Source organism: Larus michahellis, chromosome 2 (assembly GCF_964199755.1).
Source record: "Larus michahellis chromosome 2, bLarMic1.1, whole genome shotgun sequence".
Lineage (NCBI taxonomy): Eukaryota > Metazoa > Chordata > Aves > Charadriiformes > Laridae > Larus > Larus michahellis.
In genome coordinates this window covers 155,348,563-155,375,520 of record NC_133897.1, presented here as the reverse complement: position 1 = coordinate 155,375,520, position 26,958 = coordinate 155,348,563, and the positions used below count along the sequence as shown (strand labels likewise).

Below are 26,958 nucleotides of genomic sequence, written 5' to 3'. Positions count from 1 at the left end.
TCCAGGAAGACCTTGTTGTGGCCTTTCAATATAGAAAGATGAAGAAAGACTTTTTATCAAGGCCTGTACTGACAGGACAAGAGTTAATGGTTTTAAACTGAAAGAGATTTATATTTAGATTGGACGTAAGGAAGAAATTTTTTACTGTGAGGGGGTGAGACACTGGAACAGGTTGCCCAGAGAATTTGTGGATGCCCCTTGCCGGGAAGTGTTGAAGGTCAGGTTGGATGGGCTTTGAGCAACCTGATCTCGTTGAAGATGTCCCTGCTCATTGCAGGGGAGGTGGACTAGATGACCTTTAAACGTCCCTTCCAACACAAACCATTCTGTGGTCTGCTTGGCAGTGAAAATGGGTTTGCACTTCACATGAGGGTGATTTTTCTGTTCTTCCAGATCTTCCAGTAATGTACTTCTTGCATGTGTCAGAGCACAGGAAGACAAATGAGTTCTTGAACAACACAGGGATTGGCAGATGTGCCAAAGCATACCTTGCATTACGCTTACTGCACTTAGTCTACTTACCTATAGAAGCTGTTATTGAATATATAATTATCAATGATTCATTCTCGAAGTCCTGCTTTCATGTTAGTGTGTCATCTCCTGAGGTTGTCAGTTCTCCAGTGACTGCACACAACATTGAAAGTATTCCTTTGTTGTTAAACTTGAGCATATAAATCAGTCATTCTTCTCCAGTGTGACTTCTTAATAGGCACCGTTTTACAACTGAACTGTTCTCTTTGTAATGTGGTTAAACAAAATTGAATCACATTCACCAGACAGAAGTACCTACAACCAGAATAGACCGGCTGTTCATCTAGTTCACTGGTTTGTTTCAATAGATGTCTATGCCACATTCTGCAGAGGAAGGTGAAAAATCCGACACAAACATCAGTTGTTTGAAGAAGTACAATATTTAGCAGTGTTCATTGAAGTATTTTAAAGTCTCTCTTTTTATTGGACTGAAATCATTAAATAACTAGTTCTGTGTATCTGTAGGTCATACGTCGTATGTTGAACCATGTGTATGTACAGTTTATTAATCTAAGGAATTAACACAATCTGAAGTTCAAAGTAATTTTTTGATAAAGAAAAAAAATCCCCCCAGTTAGGCAATATGTTGTGAAGTCTCTGGATCCATTATTTTAGATGTGATATGTTTTGATCTTTCATTGGCTCTAAGGAAAAATATTGAGTAGAAAGGAAAATAAGTGTACAAAATGAAAATTACTAATGGTAAATAGGCTGTTCACATGAGCTGTTGTTAATATTCTTGTGTTTTCTTGCATTGTTAGTGTCTCACTTTATTTTCAATATTCAGTGAAGGTTCATTTTTTGTCTTCATCTTGCCTTTGTCTAAGCACATGATATACTGACCTAAACAAGCTAGTTTGCTGTACAAGCATAATAGTTTTTATCCCTAAAAGCATTAGTTTTCATCTTTGTTTTTTAATAGTTGTGTATTGATTTTTATTAGAGAGGATATCAACGCTACAGATTACCCTGCCTGACCAGGTGTATTTCTTCTGTTGTCTTGCTTAATTATATTTGTCCACAGATCTGTGGTGCTTGCTGCATAACATCTAAATATCTTCGTGATGTTAAGGCTTCTGTAAATGCCAGCTGGCATACGTTTATGAGGATCGTAAGACAAGGTTACTGCCTGTTAAGTTCTGTCTCCAGCCTATGAATGGCAAAATGAAAATAATACTGGGGCCAAACTGTCTGAGTGTTTACTAACTTCAGAATCCAAGTAGGAATGCCTGCAAGTTTAAGAACCTGCACTTCTCATTAATTTCACCTGTAACAATCATTCTCTCTTAACTATGTAGTTCCAGCTGGGAACTCAGTATTAGTGATTATCTCTAAAATTTTGATAGAATTCCTTTAATTAATTTTTTTGAAAAAGCAACTTTGTTCAGTACACTTTTCAAAATATCCATATGCCGGGGAGATTTGTTTGTGTTTAGTGCACTGCATTCCAGTGTGGCTTATCGACTTGAGCTCAGCATGGATGGGTAGTTTCCGATTTGGAGCTAGTTTATGTCTAGGTGACTTGGAGCACAGGCAAAGAGGGTTTCCATCTACTTACAAAATTGCATGTAGGTCTACCCCTAAATGCTTTGCTGTGCTTTATAAAACCCTCTTTGCCTCCTACAGTCGCATGCCTTGTTTTACATCTAAAAATGTTCCCCTTTTGGGTGAAGTCCATAACAAAGTGCTTTGTATTTAAATTACGGGCATCTAAACTAGAGTCCAAGAGAAATCCTTTTGGATTTTGTTAATTTTCAATAAGCATCATCTAGGGTAGGTGCACAAATTCTATTTGTTCCTAGTGCTCAGAAGTGAGATTGTTCATCTGGAACTAAGAGGAAAGGAATAAATTATAAATATGTATAGTATGTTCATGATGCAATGTCTTGGTATGTCAGCTTTGCTTAAGATACAATGCATTAGTTATATAAAACTTTCAAACGCTGCAAATTACGGTGTTAGATGCTGAGAACGCTTGGTAAATTTGTTAGAGCGTAATTTTTTTTCCTCAATAACATGTATATAAATGTGCAATATGATATGGAGTTACTACAAGCTTCTCAATTCTTTTCGAAGTTGAATGATCCTGTGCAATCATCCACAATGCTAAATATAGCTCTTAACTTTCTAAGCTGAAATTTTCTATATGGCTGTTACAGTAAGTGTTTATATGACTGGGAGCAAGTGTTCCTTCTTCCAAAACACTAAATGTGGTGCCAGAGTTCTTCAGCAAGGAAGAAGTTGACTGAAAAGAGGTTCGCTGACTAGTGGACTGGGCAGGGGGAAAAACAGCTTACCTTTTTCATGTTATTTATAGCCTGTCTGATTATTTGTTGCCATGTTATCTTTCCACAGATTGTTAAACTGACTGTTTATAGGATGCTTCCAAAAAACCTTCAGAGAAGAACTATGATGCAGAGGCTTCACCTTTTCCCAGAAGATGTGAGTAGTCATGAAGTTAACATACTCATTTTTGTGTGCCTTGGAGGTTAAAAGGAAGCGTTAGCAATAGCAAAACTCTTGTCGTAAGAAGGTCAATAAGAAAAATCAAGCTGTTTTTTATAATATATCTAAATATAGTTGAAAAGTTGATGCTTTTTTCTTTATTATTTCACAAAATTGTGAGATATAAGACGTATGAGATTTGTCTTCTATATTTAGGTCACACACTTAGCCTGAAGAATGCAGTACTGCTGACAAATTTTGGTCTGGATTTGGGAGGGAGTGGTGGTGCTTTTTAAACACTCAGGTAGCTAAGACTGTTCTGATCTGCCTCAGGTTATTCCAGAAGATATACAGAAGAATCTTCTACAAGAGATTCCTCAGCCACGGGCAATCCCCAAGAGGTTAGATGAATATACACCAGAAGAAATCGCTGCCTTTCCGAAGGTTTGGACTCCGTAAGTATCTTAGATTTATTTTTAAAAGGACACTTTGACTGAGTATGTACTACGTAGGCTCTCACATTATCTGTAAGAAAAAAAAGTAACGGTTTTTCTCTATGTCGTCTCTTTTTGGAGAGAGGAGGTCATTAAAGCAAAGAACAGTCATATTAGAAGGGAGTGGTTGCTAATTTTTTTGCGTTTCTAGCCTTTGAATGAGACAAGCTTTACTTAAAATCATGTTTTCAACTCTTTGCTTCATCAAAATGAGTTGAGTAAAAGATGAGTAAAAAACTTCATTACCTTATTTGAGTTCTGTGTGCTCTATAGTACTTAACTGTTAGCCATAGCCAAAGGAAACACCATGCAGCTCTGTGAGGGAATGATTCATTGCGGGGGGAACCCTTCAGGTTTTCTCCAGAGGAAGGGAAAGAATTCTACTAAATTAGTCCTTGGAGGGTGGATCTTTGGCAGGGAACATACCATGTGTTTATTTTGATCAGTAGTTTCTTTCCATGCACAAAATCAGTCCCACATTAGTTGTGTGGCATATGAATGAGTATTTGTGGTTTGCTTTATACCACTACATGCAGCATTGAGTCAACCTGTTAGTGAAAATAATGTGTTACATTTGGAACGTTTCCAGATTAGAACCAGTATGATTTTTCTTGTGTTCATTTTGAGAGTCTTATTTAGGCTCAAGCTCCCATTACAGTAGTCAAGGGAGTAATCAGTTTTGAAAGATGGCCCTTTTCCTGATTATTCTAATGAAATTTGAGAAGAAATGTAACAAGCAGGGAGATGTGGAAAAGTGTAAATAAGCTAACATCAGGACCAACTTGATGGTCTCTCACCAGTTAGATGACTGGTATTTCTGTTTCTGTAGTAGTTTTTAAAAGCTTATGTTTCTCTTTGTCCTGTAAAAAAGTGTTCCCGTGTACTTACTCATATGCTAATCCTAGAAAATAGACCTGGTATGAGCCTCAAATGGTGTCATCCTATTGAGTAGTTCCACTGAACTGGACCTTAGCTGCATGTGGACAGAGGTCAGCTGCTTATTTCTCACTAGTGGGCCTAAGATATGATCTCTCAGGTGTCTCAATAGCTGAATGATCTCAGAATGGTCAGGGTTGGAAGGGACCTTTGGAGGTCATCTGGTCCAACCCCCCTGCTCAAGCAGGGCTGTCTAGAACTGGTTGCCCAGGACCATGTCCAGACTGTTAGTATCTCCAAGGACGGAGACTCCACAACCTTGGTGGGCAACCTGTTCCAGTGCACAGTCATCTTCACAATAAAAAAAGTGATTCCTGATGTTCAGATGGTACATCCTGTGTTTCACTAAGTCTTGTTCAAATCAGTAGGACTTTGAAGTGCCAGAACTGACTGCTTCTTATTTTTACAGGAACGTTTAATAGGTTCAGTGTAGAATTTCATATCCAGCAGATTGCAGAACACTATTAGAGATTGATCTGCAGCAACTCCATGGTTTAGATTTGTGGCTATTAGTGACTAGATATAGCAAGCCTTGTACTGTAGAAAAAAATCATTGTACAATAGCGAAACCAACCGGTAACGCTCTTTCAAAGAAAGGAAGTCTTTAAATACAAAGAGAGGAGGCATTTTATGTAGGAAGGTAAAGTTAATCTGGAGGAGCAAAATTGAATTTGAATTAATGAAGACAATGCAGTAAAAAGAGAAAGCAAATAATTTTTAGTGCATGGCCAAAACTGCCGGTATACCTTTAAAAGGGGCCTGATTATTTTTGCTTGCCAAAATTATGAAAGGGGTTTTTTGTATTTTTTTTTTTTTAAAGTAAATCAAACATTTTAAATTACAGCATGTATTTTCTCTGCATTGCAAGGCATATGCAAGTAAGGGCATTTACCCTTCATAGGCAGCGGAGATAAGGCAGCAGAGATATGTGGACAGAAGATATAACTTTTCCAGAAGAAAACTGGTAATAAGATAACATAAATGAACACTTGAGTAGGACCGTAATGCAATTTAAAAGCAGAGCGTGCTCATAATTCCTTTTAAGGGGCAGCAGCTCTCACTGCTTAAGCCAGAACAATACAATTAAGAAATCCCAGGAATATATGTAGAACAAATGTCTGTATCTGTTTCACATGTATTTATAGGATTTGTATTCCTTTGAGGGGAAAACCAAGTAATGTGCCATTGTTCTGTCACATGCTTAACAGAAACCAAAATAGTGTTTTAGTGAAGCTTCTTAACATTAGTGGGCTTTTGCTTGCAAATCCTAGTAATAACAGGAGAAAGTCAGTCTGTGACATTTATCTAGTCTTAAGTCAAGTGAAAAAGCCTGCATAGAACTCTGTATTTATGTATAATGTGTATTTGTGCTTGCACATCCACACACACAGTAGTCATACCGAGTTGCACTGATTTTTGCATGTCAGAGACAGTAGGAGACCTTTCATTTGTGGAGTATTTTTCCTCTGCTTTTAGTGGTTGAACTTGGTGAAGCGTGAGATGTCATGAGGGTTGACATGACTACTGAAGATGCACACCATTTGGCTTTTGTCTTTTTGGGTGTTTTCCCTGTCTTGCAGTTAACATGTAGGTTTGGAGTAAAAGTTTTAAATGGATTCAAAAAAGCGAAGTGTTTGGCCATCGGTGGCTTTTAAATGTGGTTCACCAGATGTGACTCATGGCTCAGGAAGTTGTAAATATTGCTTTTCTGCTCTCAGGAGCTGCTGAGTCCTAGCAGAGGGATCAAGAATGAAGGTGGTTATCTGCCATCTCTCAACTAGCCTCAGGGCTCATCACTGTAGTTGTTGTTGTAATTTTAGCTGCTTGTCTTGGCCTGCAACCAGACCATTGTGGATGCCAGATATTAGTGTCAAATAGATGAGTTTTAATTTAACCTTCAGCTCACTTCTCTGTCAGTTTTGACATTGGACGGGGTTTCCAATTTGAAGTAATGGGGAAAAATAGTAATGCTTTTCTTCCTGACTGAGGGAATAAATGTGTTATGGTGATTCTCTAGCACTGAGAGTACTATGGGGGGAAGGGCTTAATTGTGAAATAAAAGATTAGAATTGACCAAATCTGGTAAAATAACTTTCTGATGTGATAAGTGAAGCACAGAAGTCTGTAGAAGAGGACTTAAAGTGAATTGTAGCGGTCACTGTTGATTAAAGTGTCAGGTGGAGTGCCTGAGGATAGACAGCTTTGCACCAAAGGCACTAAAAGAAAGGCTGTATGAATATCCAGCTGTAATAGACTCTGTGTTCTGAACTTTTTCAGTGTGTGTGAGACCATGGAAGAAGTAGTCTTTACATTACTCCTTTCAAAGACTGTAGAAGCAACAAAGATTTAAATATTTACATTTTACGTATTCTCTAATGATGTCACCTTTTTAGAGATGGATAGCAAAGAAGTTCTTTTAAAAATGAGTCACAAAAAGGGGCAAAATACTGTAGACAGCTTTGTTTAACAAATCAAAGACAGGTTAGTTAAAGTATGATTGTATAAATCTGATAGTCTTTACAGTTTGTGAGGTACTAAAAAAACCAGCTACCTGACGTGAAAATTGTTTCAGAAGAGTTTTCAATGTAAAGGGAACATTGGTTGGAGTTTGGAATTACTAATGTTGTAGGAATATATGTGTATCTCAGAATGCAAAACTATCTTTCTATTTTTTTATTCTCCAACTGAAAGGCTGCCCAGACAAGTTGTGGAACCTCCAGCCTTGGAGATGCTCAGAACTTGACTGCACAAGTTCCTGAGCAACCTGATGTAATGCTGAAGTTAGTTCCGCTTTCAGTGGGGGAGTGGTGCAGATAAATTTTTGGGGTCCATTCTGATGCAAATTATTTTATGGTTCTTTATATATGATGAAAGTAAACATAGATAGTAAAATAGATTAATATTTCAATAAACTGTGTTTAAGAACCACCGTTAGTATGGGTTGCTAAGAGTGTTATCCTGTTTGGATTTTTTCCTTGGGCTTTTTTTTTTTTCCCTTGGGTTCGTTACGAGGGTGTTAGAAGTCAGGGTGAGAGCTCATGGTGCTAAAACGAGTAGCCTTTTCTTATCCTCTGTGTCGTGCATTTAGGATATAAAAGGCCTGTGTGTTCGCTGGTGTGTACATTGGTCTGTGAGCTTCTGCAGAACCTAGAGATAGCTTCTAAGCAGTAAGAGTGAGTAGTCCTTACAATAAACCAGAAAATGAAAGATGCAGAAAAATTAGAAACTCTTTTTTTGTTTTCCCCCTTCAGATGGTTTTAGTAAGTCTTCCTGCCTTACATGGCTTTTGTTTTTAATGATTATTTATCTTCCATGAAGTTCTCAACCTGCTGACCACTTGACCACTGTTTTTAACAAGAGGTTAACAAGAGGTTGCAAAGGGAATTAAATTCTTCTGAGAGTGATTAAAAAAAAAGGAGTTAGAGGGAAAACACTCTTTGTGGAACGTCATATTTCTATGGAAAAAAAAAAATTAGTTGATATTAACCCTTTAAAAGTAGCTGTATCCTTTAATGGAAAAGATCAAATGAAAAGCAGATCTTGTGTAAAGGTATGTACAGCTATAAAATACAGGTAAACACAGTTATGACAAGAAAGTTAATCTTTAAGGTTTCACATTAATACTTACACCCGAGAAATGTGCCTCACTCTATATAAAATAGCCGTAAGATAGTTAACACAATTTATATGAGAAGTTACTGGTATTAGGAGGAAAAGAGCCCTTTTCTCTTTAATCTGAAGTAATATGTAAATAATTTTCATTTAGAATGTGAAGAGAGTTTTTACCTCTATTTTGTATCAAAATGTCTTGCTATGGATGTTTTTTTAAAAGCTATTTTGCTGGTAATTGGAGACTGACACACCATAGACAAATATACGATATCCAAGTGGAATGCTAAACAGAGAAACAGTTTTTAAGGAAAGCAAAGGGCTGGTGTGAAAACCTAGCAAATAGTTTGTTTTTCAGAGTGGAGAGCCTTCCTGTCACCCCTCCTTCCACCATAGCAGAGTTCATGATCAGACACAAGGAGGGATCCTGCTCTATGAAAGCGGAGAATTAAATGTCAGCATATTTCCAGTGAGAGAGATTTTCAAAGAATCACAGAATGGTTTGGGTTGGAAGGGACCTCGAAGATCATCTAGTTCCAACCCCCCTGCCATGGCCAGGGACACCTCCCACTAGACCAGGCTGCTCAAAGCCCCATCCAGCCTGGCCTTGAACACTTCCAGGGATGGGGCATCCACAGCTTCTGTGGGCAACCTGTTCCAGTGCCTCACCACCCTCAGAGTGAAAATTTTCTTTGAACATTCTTTCCTTTTATTCCTAACCTGAACCAATTAATTTCCCAAATTGTGCAGAGCTTCTCTCTTAGATCCTCGATGGAGAGGTCTGAAATAGGCGTGATGGAAAACCATGAGATACAGGAAAGTTAAATTATGTCTTTTTCCAGACACATTTAGAGGGGAGAAAGATCAAAAACTAGTTCCTTTGACTGAGTTTGATTTTGTAGCTTCTTACTATGAATGAAACCATTATTGCAAGTGTGTTTGAAGTTTCAAATTGTGTGTCTTTTAAATGAGTTTTAAGCAGAAATCATCACAGAATTCACCAGTCACATATGACTAAGCAAACAATTCTGTTCCATAAAAGCAAGGATACATCAGATTCATGTGTAATTTTTCCTGTTACATACCATTTTAAAGTTGTTTAACTGTCTGGGTATATATATGTTTTTAGACAGTTTTAAAGGCAGGAAATTGTTTTTGAAGAAGTATTTAAATAAGAATGTCACCAAATATATAGAACAGCAGCTCTGTGTTGTTCCAGTTAGATGGATGCATTCCTGAGAGTTTCCCTTAAGAAAGCGGAGCCGTCTGATTTCCAGGAGTGCACTCGGCTGGTGCTGGTGTGCATACAGAGTGCCTGTTCCGCTGCCAGCCTTGGTAGGAGCTCTCCTCAGGCCAGACAGCCTCTCGCTTGTCTTTCTAGGGGAAAAAAGTCCTTGAACACTTTTGACGTTTTTAAAACTTGATGTATTGTAAACTCTGAAATTTCGTTTAAGAAAACCAAACACCTTTTTAATGTTTATTTTTCTGAGAAACTTGCCTGACTTCTGGCCCCCGTCTTTACATCCTGCTTTGAGGCAGGGGATTGCAGAACCTGGGCTGAAGCCATAATTTTGTTTTGGCTGAACAGGCAGTGTCCTGGTATTGACAGTGCGTGTCACCCCCATGGCATGGCACACAGGTTCTTGGTAGTTCATCAGCAGTGCTTCATGGCTTTGAAAGCAGAGAATCACAATATTCTTGGAAAGAAAAGATGAAACAGGAGTATGTCGGACATCTAGGAACCACAGATGGCTCTGATAATCCTTTTATACATCCTATGCTAATGATACGGTGGTTGCAACTTCCAGTTCCTCTCTAGCTTTGTGTTCCTTAAAGTCAGCCTTGCCAACCTCAGGCAACCCGAAGCCTACTGCTGATGTTCCCAGCAAACAAATTTGTAGGCGTTGATAAATGGAAAGGGGTTTGGATTACGAGATCCTCTCAGCCACAGTTGCCCTTCCTGTTTGGTGTCTTAGAAGATAACTGCGACAGTAGTTGGTCTTGCCCGATTCTACAGTTTCTAGCGTAGGTTCCTATTTTTAGTCAAATTATTTCTGGGATTTAGTAGTAACAGAGCTGAAGAAGCAGCCAGAGATACCCTGGATGTGCCGCTGAAATGATATTATAAACAGTACTTTTATAAATGTAAGATGCTGGCAGTTTTATTTTATGAAGCTTTTTTTGACAGTTAATTTCCCCAGATAACTTTACAGGAAACGAACACCAAAAGGTACCTCACATTATATTGGATACAAAAATGATATTTGGAGTATTTCCAGTGTTACAACAATTACAACTTGTAGTTAATACCACGTTTGTATAATGCTTTTTGTTCTGCAATGAAATATAAGGTACAATAAATCAAAAATTGGGGGGTGGTTGCTCCAGCTATATGGAGAAGCTCAGAAAGAAAACCATAAAGACTTCTTCCAAAGATGATGAGGCCTTGAGCAATTTTTATAAGGACTGTCTTGAGTTTATTCATGAGGCTTTAAAAATTCTGCGCTGAAATAAACATACTCCAGCCATTTTGTTAGTTCCAGTTTAGTTGCAGAGTGTGTCTGCAGCGTTTTGGGTTTTGAACTGTGTTTGTAGCATGCCTCCTGTCGTAGTGTTTGGTTCTTATCTTGGGCCATGGGGTGTTTCTATATTAGGAATCAGTACTGACCCTCCAACTTGAGTGCTGATCTTCTCTCACGACGCAGGGCTGGCGTGTATCAGTGTTCAGAGAAGAGGTGGCCAACGCAAACTTCTGTGAAAGACTTGAGCTGGTCTTACTTTTTCCTAAAACTAGAAACTGTATAAACCAGGAAGAAGCTGTCCTGCCAATACAGCCCAATCCTGTTCCAATGTACTCTTTGAGGAATCCCTCTGGAAGTTCATTTTCTGTGGCTTTTTTGGTTCTCGGTAGGAATTCCAGTGACTAACTGGAGATCATTAACCCCCATTAAAATCTCTGAACTGTCATTGATAACTTTTTTGTTGTTGTTGTTATAATAAGGGCATACAAATATCTCATGATTTTTTGTAGAATTTTAACTTAACAAGAGTCTTGAAGGTATCTGAGTCTCACATTTCAGGCTCCCGTAGCTGGGTCTAAATTCCCGTGGACAAAAAGCCACACAGATACTTGAGAAGAAAATTGCTCTCCTCTACATTAGTTTTTTACTGCAGGCAGCACCTGGATACTAATGAAGAAGGGTCGGTAGCTTAATCATCTTAAAAATCCAACAAATTCATGTTTAGATTGTTTAGCCTATTAAAATGAATTACTGGCTTTTCCCTAGCATGCATAAAACACACCAGTGCTACTGATTCTAGTACCCTTCACCTGGGCGCACCTTATGTTATAGCTATAACTGGAGTTGAAAGCAAGAGGTTTAATAAATGGGTAACTGGGCACTTTACTACAGCTGTCTGAAGAGGCTCCCAAAAAGAAAGTTCCAAAGCTATTTTCCCTTTCCCCTAAAATGTGTTGATCTCATATGCAAGAATAGGAACTAAATTAATGAGAATTTGACAAGCAGTGTGAGAATTGTTGTATGTGAGAGTGTTGCTCAGATGAAATTAGATTATTTTTTAATTGCTCTTTTATAAATGTCTAGATTTGCTTTTTTTGCATTTGGCGCTGACAGTTAAGTCTGGAAAGCATTTCACCATTCCTTTACCCACTACTCTGTTTATTTGAAGAATAACGTAATTCTTTGGACAAAGCCAAGTGTACAGTGCTGTCCTTTCTACAGTCCTACAGTTTTTAGCAGAATATATCACTTAAGGAGAACCCTTTCATTTGCAAAAAGCATTATCTTGCTGAGATAAAGTTTACATGCACATTGCATTGATTTAACTTAAATCATTTTATAGACAGAATTCATATAATCCAGGTCAAAATCTGGGATTGACAGTAGTTTTTAATGAGTTTACTTCAGTTTTGCTTAATTTGTTTTTAGGGAAACTGGGGTTCTAACCAGTTTCTTTTAAATTGTAATAAGCCATTCTTAGCTTCACTAAGAGTACCTAAATGCATATTAGTGTTGCTTTAGATGGTTTAATTTTTAAAAAGTGTCCATAAATCAAGCTAAGTGCTAGTTTTATGTGGAAAAAAACCCAAGCTGCAGTCGAGGACCACAAAAGATTTATCTTAAGCTCTGTGTATGCAGGAAAGGGTTAGTCACTGTAGCTGTACTGGCGTAACAGTTTCAGTAAAGCCACCTTTTCTGACTTTGTTTTGTTACTAAATGCAGCTTCTGTTACTGTGGTTTGTTGTCCAAGTGGAATAAGTTATACTTGCAGAAATGCTTTTTAGCCGAGCTGATAGTCTGCCTGAGAACTACGCCAATGTGGAAAAGGCTCTGTTGCCCCCAAGCAGAACAAGTTCACGGTTTAGAATAGGCCAAGGTGGTTACTGGAAATTTAATGATAGCTTAAATATCATGAGCTGTTTCACTGATTATTTTACCAGAGGCATAGAGCTACCCTGGGATGGTAGGTACTTCTTGAGTAAAAAAATGATTCAAATTCTCCCCCCGCCCCCCCTGCCCCCAGCTCCAAACTCTGTTGGTATTTGAGTGTAACCACATAATTTGGTTTTACAGAGAATGATAGCCATGTCTAATCCTTGGGTTTTGATTTACTGGTGTGATTAGTCAAATAGATGAAATGTATTCAGAAATCCCCTTTAGCTATAGTGTACTTACCTAATAGCTATTGACTTTGGCACAACTTGCAAAGTGTACCTGAAAAATATATATATTCCTCTTGTTTTGGAGTTTACAGTAAATTTTGGCTCTGTGTTGAAGTCTGTCTTTTAAGTTTGTCTATAAAAATGAATCTTAAGATACTCCAAATTTTATAGTTGTATTCATAAATTAACCTTAAAAAGTATGCCAGATAGACTGCAAATTTCATGCTATGTGTATTGTGCAACAGTTTTATATAAAAACAAATTATTTGGAACTTTTTGTTATTAGAGAAGGCTAAAGAACACCTATTGTCATTAATAAGCGGACGTGAAAGATGAGACGTAGAATGATCCAGTGTAAGCAGCTGACTGTCATCAGGTAGCAATAATCCCACATTCCTGTGATGATGATTTCCATAAATATGAAGAAGAGCATTACAGTAATACAGATCTAGTGTGCCTGCTGCCTCAGAGTAACTGGATCATAGGCTGGCTGAGGGCTAGGTACGAAGTGGCGTGATCAATCCACAAGATCTTTTCACTATTTGGTCTTCCCCTATCTGTCGTCTTCTGTTAGAAACCGCGTTGTTTATAAACTCTCCTAAAAGACACATTTATGAGCCAGGGGATGTCATTGGTTAACTACTTAACAAATTTGGGGGTAATTCAGAAGTACTTTAGCACTAATTAAACTACATTCCTTTGTGTGTTTTAGTTTTTCAGCCAAACTTGGAGAGATTTTATCCATTGTTACTTAAAATTCTTGAAATCTGTGTAGGAAAATCACGCAGAGCTTCTGTAAAACTACACAGTGATCCTGAAGAGTCATTCAGCTGTTTGGGGAACACTCCACTGTTCTGCAGGAAACAGAGCGGTGGGGGGAAGAAAAGGGAAAAAAAAAAAAAAAAAAGGCAGTGGAAAAAATTCTATCATAGCAGCCACAGACCTAAAATCCTCTGGCACAAGTTGCTCTTAAAACATTTAGATAACTGTGAGTTAAGACTGATACTTTCTTTTTTTGATGGATAACCCATGCAAATGGTAAACCCACCAGACATGAAATTTTTCAAGTAATAGGCAGCATTGCACAGACTGTGAATGGAAGAGATGGATGTGCCTTTCATACAGGATGGTTATTAATTTTTATGGGGTTTTTAATGCATCCTGGAGTGTTTTTTCTCATTCATAGAAGCAGTGAAATCTTAACAGAATTCTAAGCCTGTCCTTTTCACGTTTTGCTGTTGTACCGCTGCTTTCATCTTTTTGTCAGTTTTATTAGTGTGCAGCGTTAGTTAGCCTTAAGGCACTGACCTTTTCCAGTGACGATGCAAGGTTAAATCCTTTCTGAACACTCATTGTTATTGCTGGTGAGATTGCAGAAAGTACAGGGAACGCTGGCTCTCTGGGTCACGTTCTCCAATGTTGAGGTAATTGCCCGCAGGCGAGAGAAAAATGCAACTTGAGGTCTTCAGAGCTTCCAGACCAGGTGTGCATTGCTGAGTCAAGAGCAGGTATTGACAGGTCACCACTTCTGCAGCACTGACAGTCTTATTCCTTAGCAGACGCAGCTTTGAAACCATTAGTTAGCAATCATGAAGACATGTTTGCAAGCACACAAATGACTTGGAAAGTCCGTGAAATTTGACTTTCTGTAACTTCTTTTGAAATGCCTCGAACAATGCAACCTAACAACAAAACCATTTTGAGTAGAAATTGTTTATGGAGAGATGACCACCCAGTTTTTTTGAGCTTGAAAGAAGATACGGTCATGCCATCAAATGCTACTTTATCAGCAGCATGTGGTTGAAAAAACTAGGCAGGTGTGTAATTTTTTTTTTTTGGAAGAAGAAAGAAGAGCAACATCCATTATAAATTATATTATTATAGCCAATCCCAATGCATTTACAAGTTCTAAGAAACAGAATAATTTGGGCTAAAATTTGCAGTTTTGAAGAAGTATTCAGAGTTATTAAAAATGAAAATATTTTTAAAGGATTCAAAAAATCCTTTAATCAAAAGGATTTATCAAATCCTTTTATCAAAAGGAAAATCAAAATGCTGTAAAGGATTGTAAAATAAATTCTTAACATATAAAATAGGCACTGTCATGTATTACTGTAGAGCCTTGACTAACCTTATTGTTTTTTAGAGGTAATGCTATTTTTCATCAATCTGCTGTAAGGACTGTATTACAAGGTGTTCTCTCACTTGCCTAGAAATAAGGGGGTGAAGTTGGCCTATGTATTTTAGAAATCGAGATACTTGCAGTATAACACAGATTGGTGATTAGATTTGGTCTTCACAGAGTAACACCACCCCACCGCCCCCCTTATTTTATTTTATTTTTTCTGAGGCTGTTTTACCTCCACAAAACATTGCTAGGCAAAGGGAAACAGCTTTGCTGGAATGTGCTGACAAGAATTTAATAAAGATGGAACTGTGCAGCAAGTCTGTTCAGACTTGATGGAAATAAATATTCACTCCAGGAGTTGAAAACTGAACACATTTAACTTTTGGAAAGGGTGTCTGTTCTGTCCACTTCGACAGGAAAAATCCCCTAGGAAGAGCACCTTTCACATTATACTGAAAAAGAATATTGAATATTATGGAGACAGGGGGTCCCATCACAGTTGCGACTATGCAAGTAGGCTTTTTGTACTGTTACTGTTAACTGTTGTACTGTTTAGTAGTTTGCCATCTGAGATATTCAGAGGCTGAGGTCATAGCTTCATGAGCGTTTCTTCTGGCAAAAAGGCTGGTTTAAGTGTTGTCCGTTGCTTTTCCTGCCTTTCCATTCTGCTTGTGTAGCAATGGAATAAAGAGACGCAGGGAACTGACCTAGATTAAAGGTACTTGTTTTATGCAGCTGCACAAAGTGGTGTATGTTAGAGTTGGTGGGAGTTGTTAGGGAAGCTGCTTAAGTTGTTCTTCTAATGTGTATGATCACCAAACTTCGGTATTACTTCAGCATAGATAGTTTAAACTCCATTTGGAATAAATAAAATGGATCTTTACTTAAAGCATTCTGGGGAAGCCCTGCCTTTCATCACTGACTTTAGAGATGACTTGAAGGTACTTGCCTCCTTAGGCTAAAGCTTGACATTGTGAATTTTGTCTTAGGTGTCTGTGCAGATTTCACACAGCTACAGTTTTGTCTGAAATGCCATTCTAACTGCAACATCGTATTACAGCAAAACAGTTGTTTGGAAGGGACCTCTGGAGGTCCTCTGGTCCAACCCCTCTGCTCAAGCATGGCCACCTAGAGCTGGTTGCCCAGGACTGTGTCCAGACAGCTTTTGAGTATCTCCAAGGATGGAGACTACACCAACCTGCTCCAGTGCTCCGTCACCCTCACACTAAAAAAAAAAAGTGTTTCCTGATGTTCAGACGGTACATCCTGTGTTTCACTTTGTGCCCATTGCCTCTGGTCCTGTCAGTAGGCACCCCTGAAAAGAGCCTGTCTCCATCCTCGTTGCACCTGCCTTTCAGGTATTTATATACTTTGTTGAGATCCCCCTGAGCCTTCTCTTTTCCAGGCTGAACAGTAACAGCTCTCTCAGTCTTTCCTCATATATGAGCTGCTCCAGGCCCATAATGATCCTTGTGGCCCATCGTTGGATTCTCTAGTGTGTCCATGACTGTCTTGTACTGGGGAGTGCAGAAGCGAACAAACTCCAGGTGTGGCCTCACCAGTGCTGAGTAGAGGGGAAGGATCACTCCCCTCGACCTGCTGGCAATACTTGGCCTAATACAGCCTAGGGTACCATTCCACTGTCTTTGTAGCAAGGGCGTGTTGCTGGCTCGTGTTCAGTTGGTGTCCACCAGGACCCCCAAAACATTGGTAGGTGAATCATAGAATGGTTAGAGTTGGAAGGGACCTTAAAGATCACCTAGTTCCACCCCCCCTGCCATGGGCAGGGACACCTCCCACTAGACCAGGCTGCTCAAAGCCACATCCAGCCTGGCCTTGAACACTTCCAGGGATGGGGCATCCACAGCTTCTCTGAGCAACCTGTTCCAGTGTCTCACCATCCTCACAGTAAAGATTTTTTTCCTAGTATCTAATCTAAATCTCCCCTCTTTCAGTTTAAAACTGTTACCCCTCGTCCTATCGCAACACACCCTGATAAAGAGTCCCTCCCCACCTTTCCCGTACCCTTTAGGTACTGGAAGGCTGCTCTAAGGTCTCCCTGGAGTCTTCTCTGCTTCAGGCTGAACAACCCCAACTCTTTCAGCCTGTTCTCGTAGGAGAGGTCCTATCTGAAGCACTTGCACATCTGAATTAGCCCCTCCAGCTAATCTCTGGAGTTTGTCAATGTAGCTGAATGGTTCTAATTTTGAGAAAGAATAAGTCGTTTTTGTGTTTCAGTGAGATTTCACAAATTGCTCTGATTTTTTTTTTTTAATAGGTAAAAATAACCTGGATATATAGGGTGTCTTCAGAATCCCTTAAGCGTAGCGCATTATTTCTGAGAGTTCAAGTAACCGTCCCATTTCATCCTTAATTCCACCAACATTTTGCATATTCTGTTGAGTGTTGTAGATGCAGCCTTTAACAGTTTGTTCACGCCTGGATGTTTTATCCTTTATAGATAGTACACAGTTACCCCATTATTTTCATTACATTCAAATAACAGGTATGAAAAGAATATCCAGATTCACAAAGACTTAAAATAAGGATGTTCAGGTCCTTTATGTTCAGAATATGAAACAAACTTCTCTTAATTTTATAAACCAGTTGTCGCTTTCCTCTCTCTGCTCTGCGGAGCATGGAATCCTGCAGGCTGCATATCGAGTCATCACAGGTCATTCACAGATCCCTTTCTTGGAGATCACTCCGTGTTTGCTTATTAGTGTGCTGAAAATTGTGCTATTGAGCCAGGCAGAACTGCCGTCCCACCACTTTCCTCTTAATATTCTATTCAGACTCTGTAGATACCTTGAATAAGTTATAAAGAGGCAGGTCAGCAAGTTGAGAACTTTTGTTTTCTAATCCTGACACCTTTTTGAGAGAATGGTGTAATATATTGAAGTATTTTTCAGTGAAGATTGTCTTTATTATCTTACTTTCCATTTTGAAACTAATACTAACATTTCAGTCTTGTTAATCTGCCTTCAGTTCTGTTTTCTCTTAAACTCTGAATAACTTGTTTCCTGAGTAAATACTCTGCAGTTTTATTCTGCTTTCTACAGAATCGTACAATGGTGAACTGACTGTAGTATTTTTAATTATATGATTTATAACATAGTACATGCAACAGTGGTATTACTGCTGTCAGTGATGGGGCTTCTCTGATGTGGGAGTTATGGTGGAGGCTTTTAGACAACCTCTAGGTGTATATAGCCGTGACTTTAAAGTTTTAAGGAGGCATTTGGCTTATTTTGTTACATAATGGGACTTTGTTTCAGAAATGGGGTTTTTTAATGCATGCACATTCACTCTCGATATTGTACTGTTTCTCTGTATTGTAGACTGGATTAACATTGCTGAAATTATTATCATTTACAGCTGACACTGACCAGGAGATAAGAACAGCAGTTCTTTTCAAAATGAAGGCGAATTCAAGGCTATTTAGAAATTGGACATGTCTGAGTAGAAAAGCTTTGTAGAGTACTGGTTTAGAAAGAGGTGTGTTCAAGTGTGTGTGTGAGAGAAATCAGAGTATAAAATAGACCCAACCAGACCTACTGCACCTCTGGAGAAAATGTTAGCCCGTGTTCGAGGGTTTAGTTTGACCTCAGTCGTATTTCTGGAAGTGGGGTACAGAGCAAAAACATTACAGTTCCCTGGTAAATGAGAAAACTCTTTTGGTCTATTTGATTTCTTCATCATTCAAGAGTGTAGGGCTGGCGTCTGTATCAAAGGACAACATTTACGTGGAATACCTTAATTCTGCAGACTTTTGGGAAGAAGAAAGCACTACCAGTTACAGTGGGGACCACTAAGAACCTTTTGTTTTCCATAGCAAAAACTGATCCCATGAATTTGTACCTATGTGGAAGTTTACCTGTTTTGTAAGGTTCAATGACTGTGGATTGTCAGAATTTTACATCAACTGTATTCCTCTTCGGATAGCTGTGAGGTTGCAAAAATGTTTGGAGAATATAAGAGATGTAGAATCTGTGGTCAGAGCTCAGGACCAGCTCTTCAGTTTCTTTTGCTCAATGGTAAAGTATTTGTTAAGGAAACCAAGCACTGAGAGGCATGGTGTAATTGGATTTTAATTTAATGTGCTGACTATTTTGCCGAGAATTCGCTGGACTGTGTCTTAATGCTTTTTATGTGCAGGATAAAATGTTAGTGGAACAGATATCTTTTTACGTGTTTTGGTGGCAGACATCTGCTGCACAGACTAATGTTGTGTATTTTCAGTGAACCCACAGTACGTTGCCTTTCAGCAGAGATTTCAGAGATGCTAGTTCCCACATTTTGCCTCCTATTTCCCCTTGTCTAGGAGCCTGCTGTCAATATACAGCAAAATTTTTTTCCCCCCAAGAACATTGCCTTAAAAAAAAAAAATAATAAAGAGAGGCTATGTGAAGTCTTGCCTTTGGGTGAATTTCTGAACCATGTCTTCCAGGAGATATAATTTCCTTTGTTCCAAATGCATAATCTCCGTGCTTTGCTGAGGAGGAGTGAAAGCACTGCCATCAAAGAACACCACTCTTGCAAGGATTTATGTCATTTATCAATGAGCAGTTATCCATTGCTGTTCCCAAGTAGCTAATAATTCTCTCTGAGTGGACAAGGTTTTTCTAGGTCCATAGTCTTTGTCTGACAAAATATTTATAACTTTTGCCAAAGGCAGTGTTTTTCAAGGCTTAGCTTTCCTAGTGCCAAGGACTCTTTAAAAGAAAGACTGTGGCCTCCAAAAGCCAAGTACTAGTAGACATAAAAGCCTACTGTGGCAATAGAAAAGGCTTTAAAAACTTTTATATTTGTTCACACAAGTGTTTCGGTGTAGAAAATTCTGCCTTTAAGCTTCATTAACTTTGTAAGACTGCAAACTAAGAGTCCAATGTTTTATGCATTTAATACAACAAGCATTAAGGTTGAAATACAGATTGCTAGCAAGAAAAAAAAATAAATTGCATTTTCACCCAAGAACAAAGTCCTGTGAGCTCTCTAGCTCTGCAGCACTCCAGTGTAACCCTGGATTGAAGTTTTAAATGTGCCATTCAAAGAAAAATGCAAAATCCTTTGAGCAGTGTGCAACTGGATCAGTAATAGCTATAAGCTGCAAGACAATGATGTCTTTACCACATTGCATCTCGAAAATCTTTCGGCACTGGTCCACCTGTCTAGGATGGATGCAGTGATAAAACTTCTGCTGAGTCGCTGCTCAGAATTTTTCAAAATCCTGCTCTCTTAATCCACCACAAACAGTGTCATATAATGAAATATACGTTCTGGTGTGCAGGGGTGAGATCTGAGTATCAAAATGTGGAATATTTCTGAGGACCGAAATCCAGGACTCTAGGAAAGATGAATTGACTATCTAATGCATACGAGCCATCAAATGATGAGTATGTTCCAAGTCGAAGATTAAGCAAGTATATAAACAAGGGATATGGTGTTTACAGCAGTTCTTTCAGGCACAAAAGCTACAAGTCCAAATGTAAATACAGAATCTGCCATTTTAATGGAAAACAAAGAAACATTGATGAACGATAGCTCATCTTTATAGTTGTTCTTTAAAATTCATGTAATCATAAAATTTTATATAGAATCATAGAATTATAGAATCTTCATGGTTGGAAAGAACCTTTGAGATAACCACCACAACCAACCAACCTACAATCTCTGTCACTGGAGCATGCCCTGAAGTGCCACATCTAGACGTTTCTTAAACACCTCTAGGGATGGTGACTCAACCTCCTCCCTGGGCAGGCTGTTCCAGTGCCTGACCACTCTTTCAGTAAAGTCATTCTTCCTAATATCTAACCTAAACCTCCCCTGCCGCAACTTCAGACCATTTCCTCTGGTCCTGTCATTATTCACCTGGGAGAAGAGGCCAACACCCACCTCTCTACAGCCTCCTTTCAGGTAGTTGTAGAGGGCAATGAGGTCTCCCCTCAGCCTCCTCTTCTCCAAGCTAAACATGCCCAGCTCCCTCAGCCTCTCCTCATATGCCCTGGTCTCCAGACCCCTCACCAGCCTGGTGGCTCTCCTCTAGACACGCTCCAGCACTTCCATGTCCCTCTTGTACAGAGGGGCCCAGAACTGAACACAGCACTCGAGGTGAGGCCTCACCAGTGCCGAGTACAGAGGCACGATCACCTCCCTGCTCCTGCTGGCCACGCTATTCCTGATACATAAACGATACGCTTGAAATAGCACAGACTGAATTCCAGAGTGGCTTTCACATGAGATGCTACAGGCTTGTACAGGAATTGCGTGACTTCACTTTGCAGTGCTTTTAGTTGAAAAATGCTAGATCTGCAACACAGGATTTCAGTGACTACTGAAGCATTGGATTTCTGTCTGGCATCTCTGCAGCCATCTAAACTCTCTGTCCTCAGTGTAAGCCCCTGCTTCCATTGATACCTGCTTCTAATTTGCATGCGTGAACAAAATTAATGATAAAATTTACCACTGTTGTGAATGTAACTTGGTTTACCGTTGTGGATTGCAGCTTTTCCTGTATTCCAGACTTTGTTTTCATTCAACTTCACAGCAAATGCATTGACCTCGTATCCCATTACATGTTTCCAAAACCTTTGTTTCTACATCTCTTGTTCAATTCTAGTGAAAACTGAACTTCTCTCCAGGACCTGTGAGGGCTGCAGACTTGCATCGAGCCCTCAAGCTTGGCGTTCTTTTAAAAACCACGCTGCAGTCTGATCCTGTGCCTTGTAGGTTCAGGGAGAATGTGGTTTCTCCGGCCGGCGGGCGTGTGGCAGGCGGAGTGACATCTGCTTGAGTAGGAAATTGCCGAGGATTACACACAGCAGTCTCTTGTCTGAATGTTTTCCACATTTGTCATCCAAACAGAAGGGATTGCAGAATCTGTAAAAGTCAAACTAGGTTTTTCTTTAAGTCATTGGTTTTAGTTATTCTGGTAGTGTTGTGGTGGGCTAGGCTGTTAACTTAAAACTTGCCATTTTATGCACAGATTTTTATTTTTTTTTAAGAGTGGAGACAAATTAATGCTAGTGTTTAAAGTCATCGTGAGACTGCATTCAGTTAAAGATACTCTTTTTGTTTTCTTAGGAAAGCAGGAGTGGCTTGTAAGCAGCACCTTGACCTGATGTCTGTAAATTCTTGGAGTTCTTAGTAAGCTTCTTTGATTAGTTCTGTCTTTTTATTGTAATGCAGAAAATATTCATCAGCACAAAAACTCAAGCACCAGAATAAGGAAATAAAACCATTTATGGCTGTTATTGCATCCTTAAAGCAAAGCCACTGCAGTTTCCATATATTTCCTTAACAAAACACCTGCCCTTTTTTTCTTTTTTCCCCCCAGACCTAAAGATTTTCGAAAGAAGTAACAACGGTAAAAGAAGAAAAACTGCCATCAGGAATGTCTCTCCTCCTTGAAAAAAATTTCTTCTAACGTGGAGGCATCTGTGCATCTCAGTCAGCTCTTGGGTACAGAACGTTTTTGACAAGTATTAGCAAGCTTTATTTGGAAAGATTATAAAAATTATTGTATTTGAAACAGCTAAGAAGAGATATTATATTGTTAATGCCACCTGTACTCTGTGTATTTGTTAATTACATTTGTTATAATACTATTATTAAAGAACTGATATATTTTTAATGAATATTTACATCTCATGGAAACTGCATTGTTTACTGAAATGAAGTGTCTCGCTCTGAAAGTTACAAAACTTGAATTCCATGCGGTAGGAGCAGTGACGAATTATGGTCCGAGAGCTCCCACGAACAGCACGCTGTCGGGAAATAACCTGATGGGCTTTTCTGGTAAAGGGGGTGATCCCTCCGTAGGCAGCTTGGCGAGCGAGAGGATGCCAGTCCGAGCTCAGAACAAGGGAATTGCCATGTAGAACTCGTTCTCTCTTTGGGGGTGTAAAAATAACGGTGGCTTGAGCTGTTTATGACTTCTGTAATAGATTGCGCAGTTCTCCTGAAAGTCTCTGCTAGAATGCGGAGTGGATGTACCACGTGAAATCAACAGTGAGGTTTTGCTGAATGCACGTCTGTGCAGGCCTGCGCTTTCCGTATCTTTTTAGGTGAATGTACCCACTGAAGTTCCGGTGGTGGTGCTGGGCAGAAACAAACTTCTAGAGCCAAATTACACATTAGAAAAACACAACTCTTCAGAGGAATGGGCGCAGGTACCAAATACGTGTGTGTGCGTACTCTAGTCCTCTTAGAGATAAGAAAAGTATTATTAAAAGATGCATCTTGGAGGAATGAGGAGGTGGTGAGATTTGTCATGGTCATTTTTTGTGTCCTGTGGGAGTTTATCTCGCAGCCTTCAGCAACCTTCTAGAAAGGGTTTTTCCGCACAAGATGCTTTGCCCATCGTTTCGCCTGTTCATTGTGACCAAAGAAGTATTTGGTCACCGACCATCATTTTTCGTCCTGAAGCTTTGACCGTCTCTTGGTATGGGATGCCATATGGTGTGCTTGCAACGCTGAAAATGAAGCCAAGGGGAAATGAGTGTGTGCTTACAGAGGCCTCTTTGCTACAGGGAGGAAGATGGCAGCATTTCACAGCGTCTGGAGTTTCTTGGATGCTGAAAGAGGGATGTTTTGGTTCCAACAGAACATATTGCTGGAATACTGTGGAGCAGCAAGGACAGCAGGAATTTCAGAGGTGATACTGTCTGCTAGACTGCATCCAAAGGGGTACCTCCAGGAACTGCATAACGAACAGCATGAAAACTACTTGTTTTTTTTAAATAATCCTACTGGTTTTCAGGCTCTTGTTAGTCTGCTCTGCGCTTAAATCTCTAGTGTGCTGAATGACAATATCAAGGTTGGCTCTCGTCTACTTTCTAGCTGCTGGATGCTGTTAAGTATATTCCTAGTACTGTTTCATTCTTGATGTGGTGATGTTACGTGATTGTCAGCAGGAGAGTTGGTATCTGTAATGTTCTGTCCACCTTAGAAGGCAGACGGCAGCTCCCCTCTCCAGCTGGGCGTCGCTCTGGGAGACGAGGGCTCGCTTTGGAGCTTGCGGTGCTGGCGACCAGTGAAACACCCACTGGGGGCCGGGCAGGGTGTGTCTTAAGTGGTGGCTCTTCCTCTCTAGGAGCAGGTCTGCTGACAACCCAACATGGGATAGATTTTGTTAAAGAGTTTATTGAAATAACAGACAGTAAAGGCAGATCATCAGGGGATAATCTTCCTTTTTTTCCTCTCTTAAGCCCAAATCTGATTTTGATTCAAGTCACAGGAACACACCTTCCTTAAGGCATGTATTAAAGAACAAAGCAGCAACGTTTTTGTTATGTAAACCAATTGAGGAAACTGAACTTAAGTGCTGAATGATTCAAAATAAGTCTTAAAAATTATTTTGTTTCTGCAAATTACTTCCCTGAAGTCCATTATTGCTTTCTGTGCAGATAACCCTCAAGCCAAAGCTGTCGTGTAAATAAATGAAGCACCCGTTGGTTTCTGTAGAGTAGAAGATGCTGATGCGTTACCTGCCAAATTTTACAGTGTTTCTTGAAGAAAATTTGTGCTTTCTTTACCCATTTTATACAAGCATCATAGAGGAAGAAAAGCATTGTTTTATTTATAATCGTGTCTAATTATATGAAATAAGAATTTGGTATTGGGCACGTCTTTGGCGTTCAGATGGGCTTATCCCAGGAAACATTCCTGTGCAGTGAGTGTGCAGGCTTCATTTTCAAGTCGGAAACCACATTTAGTTAACTAGTAAATGTATTTTTAAAAGTAATAGGTTAAAGTAAATGCTCCTTTTTGTTTAAGGACACGGTACCTAAACTTTATTGGTAAGATTTAGGTGGCATCAGCTGTTCATCATGTGCTAAATACTTCACAGTCAGCAACTTCAGCTTCTTAGGCAGTCTGGAAAAATATGAGACACTCCTGATCAGTCAGAGACTGAATTTTGGAGAAAATGTTGACTCTACACGTCTGTGTCTTACTTTTTTTGGCGAACATACAAATCCTGAATAATATTTTTATAGACTTGGTAGTGCCCACCCGTTGTTACTTTTTATTCCCGAGGCACACCCAGCAAGTGAGCAGATGACCGAGGACACATGGAGCATTCCGGTTGGCAGCCTGCCCGTAAATGCCATTATAAACATAAAGCAAATTACCTACCGCAATTAAAGTTTGTGCTTTGGTATATAAATTAAGTTATAAGATTGTAATGAGTATGCCTACTTGATTACCCCCGAGTACTCTCTGATTCATGCATGTCCGTCCCGTACAGCGTGAGGGGAAGATGGGTGCGCTGGCAGCCCGTCGGGTGCGTGTCCCCAGGGGACCCCAGGGGCTGGAAGGGGGACAGCGAAGGTGGCACCAGCCCCCCAGCAGAGGCACACTCAGGGATTTGGTCAGGCTGTTCCCGTCCGTTTCAGATATGCGGCAAATAATGCCAGTTGCCTTAGTTTGAGGAGTTTGACTATGTCTACGCCGTCTTCCCTACAGCCCTGGTCCTGCCCTGCTCCTATTCCTGGTCCCACAGGAGTTGAGAGTTGGATGCAGCGTGGCTTGACGACCAGCCTAGGGTGCAAATTCATTATGAGTAGGAACAGCCCAGGAAGCGCCATGGCCATCGAGCCAGACGCTGCCCTGGGGCAGACAGAGCTGTGGGTGTCCGTCACGGCTCTAAATGGTTTGTGTTACTAACGAGGCTGAGTTCTAGGGCAGGGAACCTGAGGTTACACGGTAAAGGTACCAGTTTGTCTTCCCGGTGAGCGTCTGGCCGTGGCTGGAAGCAAAAGCCGACAGGTCTTTCCTTACTGAGCACCAACGCACCCACCCAGCTGGGGTGAGCAGGACACAGGCCTGGGATCCACCGGTCACTCGCTCTCCGTGTCTTTATAGGGCTGGATTAAAAGTGTTCCTAATCTATGCTTTCAACTTAAATAAATGGCCCTTTTTGAGCTTCTACTTTAAAATCCTGCTTTGATGCTTGGTCTCCATAGTGCTATTCAGAACTCTTTATTGAGCCGCTTTATAATCTGCCTGGTTTGGTGGAGCATCAGGAATTGCTTTGTGCTCCTCAAACAGCGTTGGGTCGGGGCTTTTCCTTCCTCCGCGCCTGCTCCTGCCACGCGCTTGCCTTTGGCAGGTCAGTCTACCCAATCTCACCTCCATTGATGGTACGGCCACCTCATCTCACCGTTAACTCTCTCCACTTCTTCATCTACAATTTTAAAAATAAAGCTAAATAGTATTTATACTAAGCACCCATAGCCTTTAAAATAAAACTGTTGCCCAAAAGTGTTGAAAAAGGAAGATGTATTTTCTTCTCTTTACGTTCTCGCCCCCAGACACCCACACGGTTGTTCTAAGTTAAAAATCAACCAAGTACAGAATTAACGTAGAAAAGCTTGCCACTTTTATTTGCATACAAAACAGAAATGAAAGAGGTTCACAATAAATTATCAGTGTGCTCCCACGGAACATTCTGGTGTATTTATATAATGTGGGTTAAAAAAAAAATAATACATTAACCTAAGATTTCTTTGTGAAAGGGTAATAGCTGGCGTCAGGGGAACCTGATTATGCCTCGTTCTGCGGTGAATTTCGGCAGGTTACTCCGCTAGTAAAGCAAGTCATCCAAAATTAACGGACCGTAATCAACTGGAAACACATGGATAACAGAACAGTAACTTTTCCGAATGGTTCTCCATAGCCCAACCAGCCGGATGCAGCTTTTTTTAGATACAGCGTGAATAGTGTACGGAACAGTACTCCAGAGAAAGATCTACAGGTGACCTTCCATCCTCATCTAGCACCAACCCACTAACATACTAAGTTTCTGGCATGCAAGATAATTAGGTTTGTGTCAACTGGTCATGTACATTTTTTTTTCTCCTTTAATATACTAGCCTGTAAACATCTTCCGCGCCAGGTCGGGCACCTGGACAAAAGGCCAAACACAGATGCACATAAAACGTTTCCCTTTTTTTTTAAACAGTTCATTGAGAGGGTTTTTTCCCATTCGCCCTTTTGCGTCCTGGAGTCTTGACGCTCCTTTTGGCTATCTTCCTTGGGAAGCGACTAATTCCTGGGGATCTCAGTTCAACGGCTTCCAGCTCTTCTCGAACAGGAGTAAACTCTGGTTGAGCAAGATGAGGTGATGG

General features: G+C 39.9%; 2 protein-coding genes across 3 annotated transcripts in view; one reads left to right on the top strand and one right to left on the bottom strand.

Annotated features, from left to right (window-relative positions):
• Positions 1 to 22,464, top strand: part of MRPL13 (mitochondrial ribosomal protein L13) — a 37,303-nt gene extending 14,839 nt beyond the window's left edge. Inside the window, exons 5-7 of the mRNA XM_074577748.1 lie at positions 2,887 to 2,973; positions 3,310 to 3,431; positions 22,164 to 22,464. Coding sequence (XP_074433849.1) covers positions 2,887 to 2,973; positions 3,310 to 3,431; positions 22,164 to 22,188 — 234 coding nt within the window. The 3' untranslated portion in view covers positions 22,189 to 22,464. The remainder of the gene's footprint in view (positions 1 to 2,886; positions 2,974 to 3,309; positions 3,432 to 22,163) is intronic.
• A 3,723-nt stretch (positions 22,465 to 26,187) lies between these two features.
• COL14A1 (collagen type XIV alpha 1 chain) overlaps positions 26,188 to 26,958 on the bottom strand; it is a 129,944-nt gene continuing 129,173 nt past the window's right edge. The window contains exon 49 of one of the 2 annotated variants that reach the window (XM_074577743.1): positions 26,188 to 26,933. In XM_074577743.1, coding sequence (XP_074433844.1) covers positions 26,794 to 26,933 — 140 coding nt within the window. In that variant the 3' untranslated portion in view covers positions 26,188 to 26,793. The remainder of the gene's footprint in view (positions 26,934 to 26,958) is intronic. The other variant, XR_012585791.1, reaches the window with a different exon arrangement.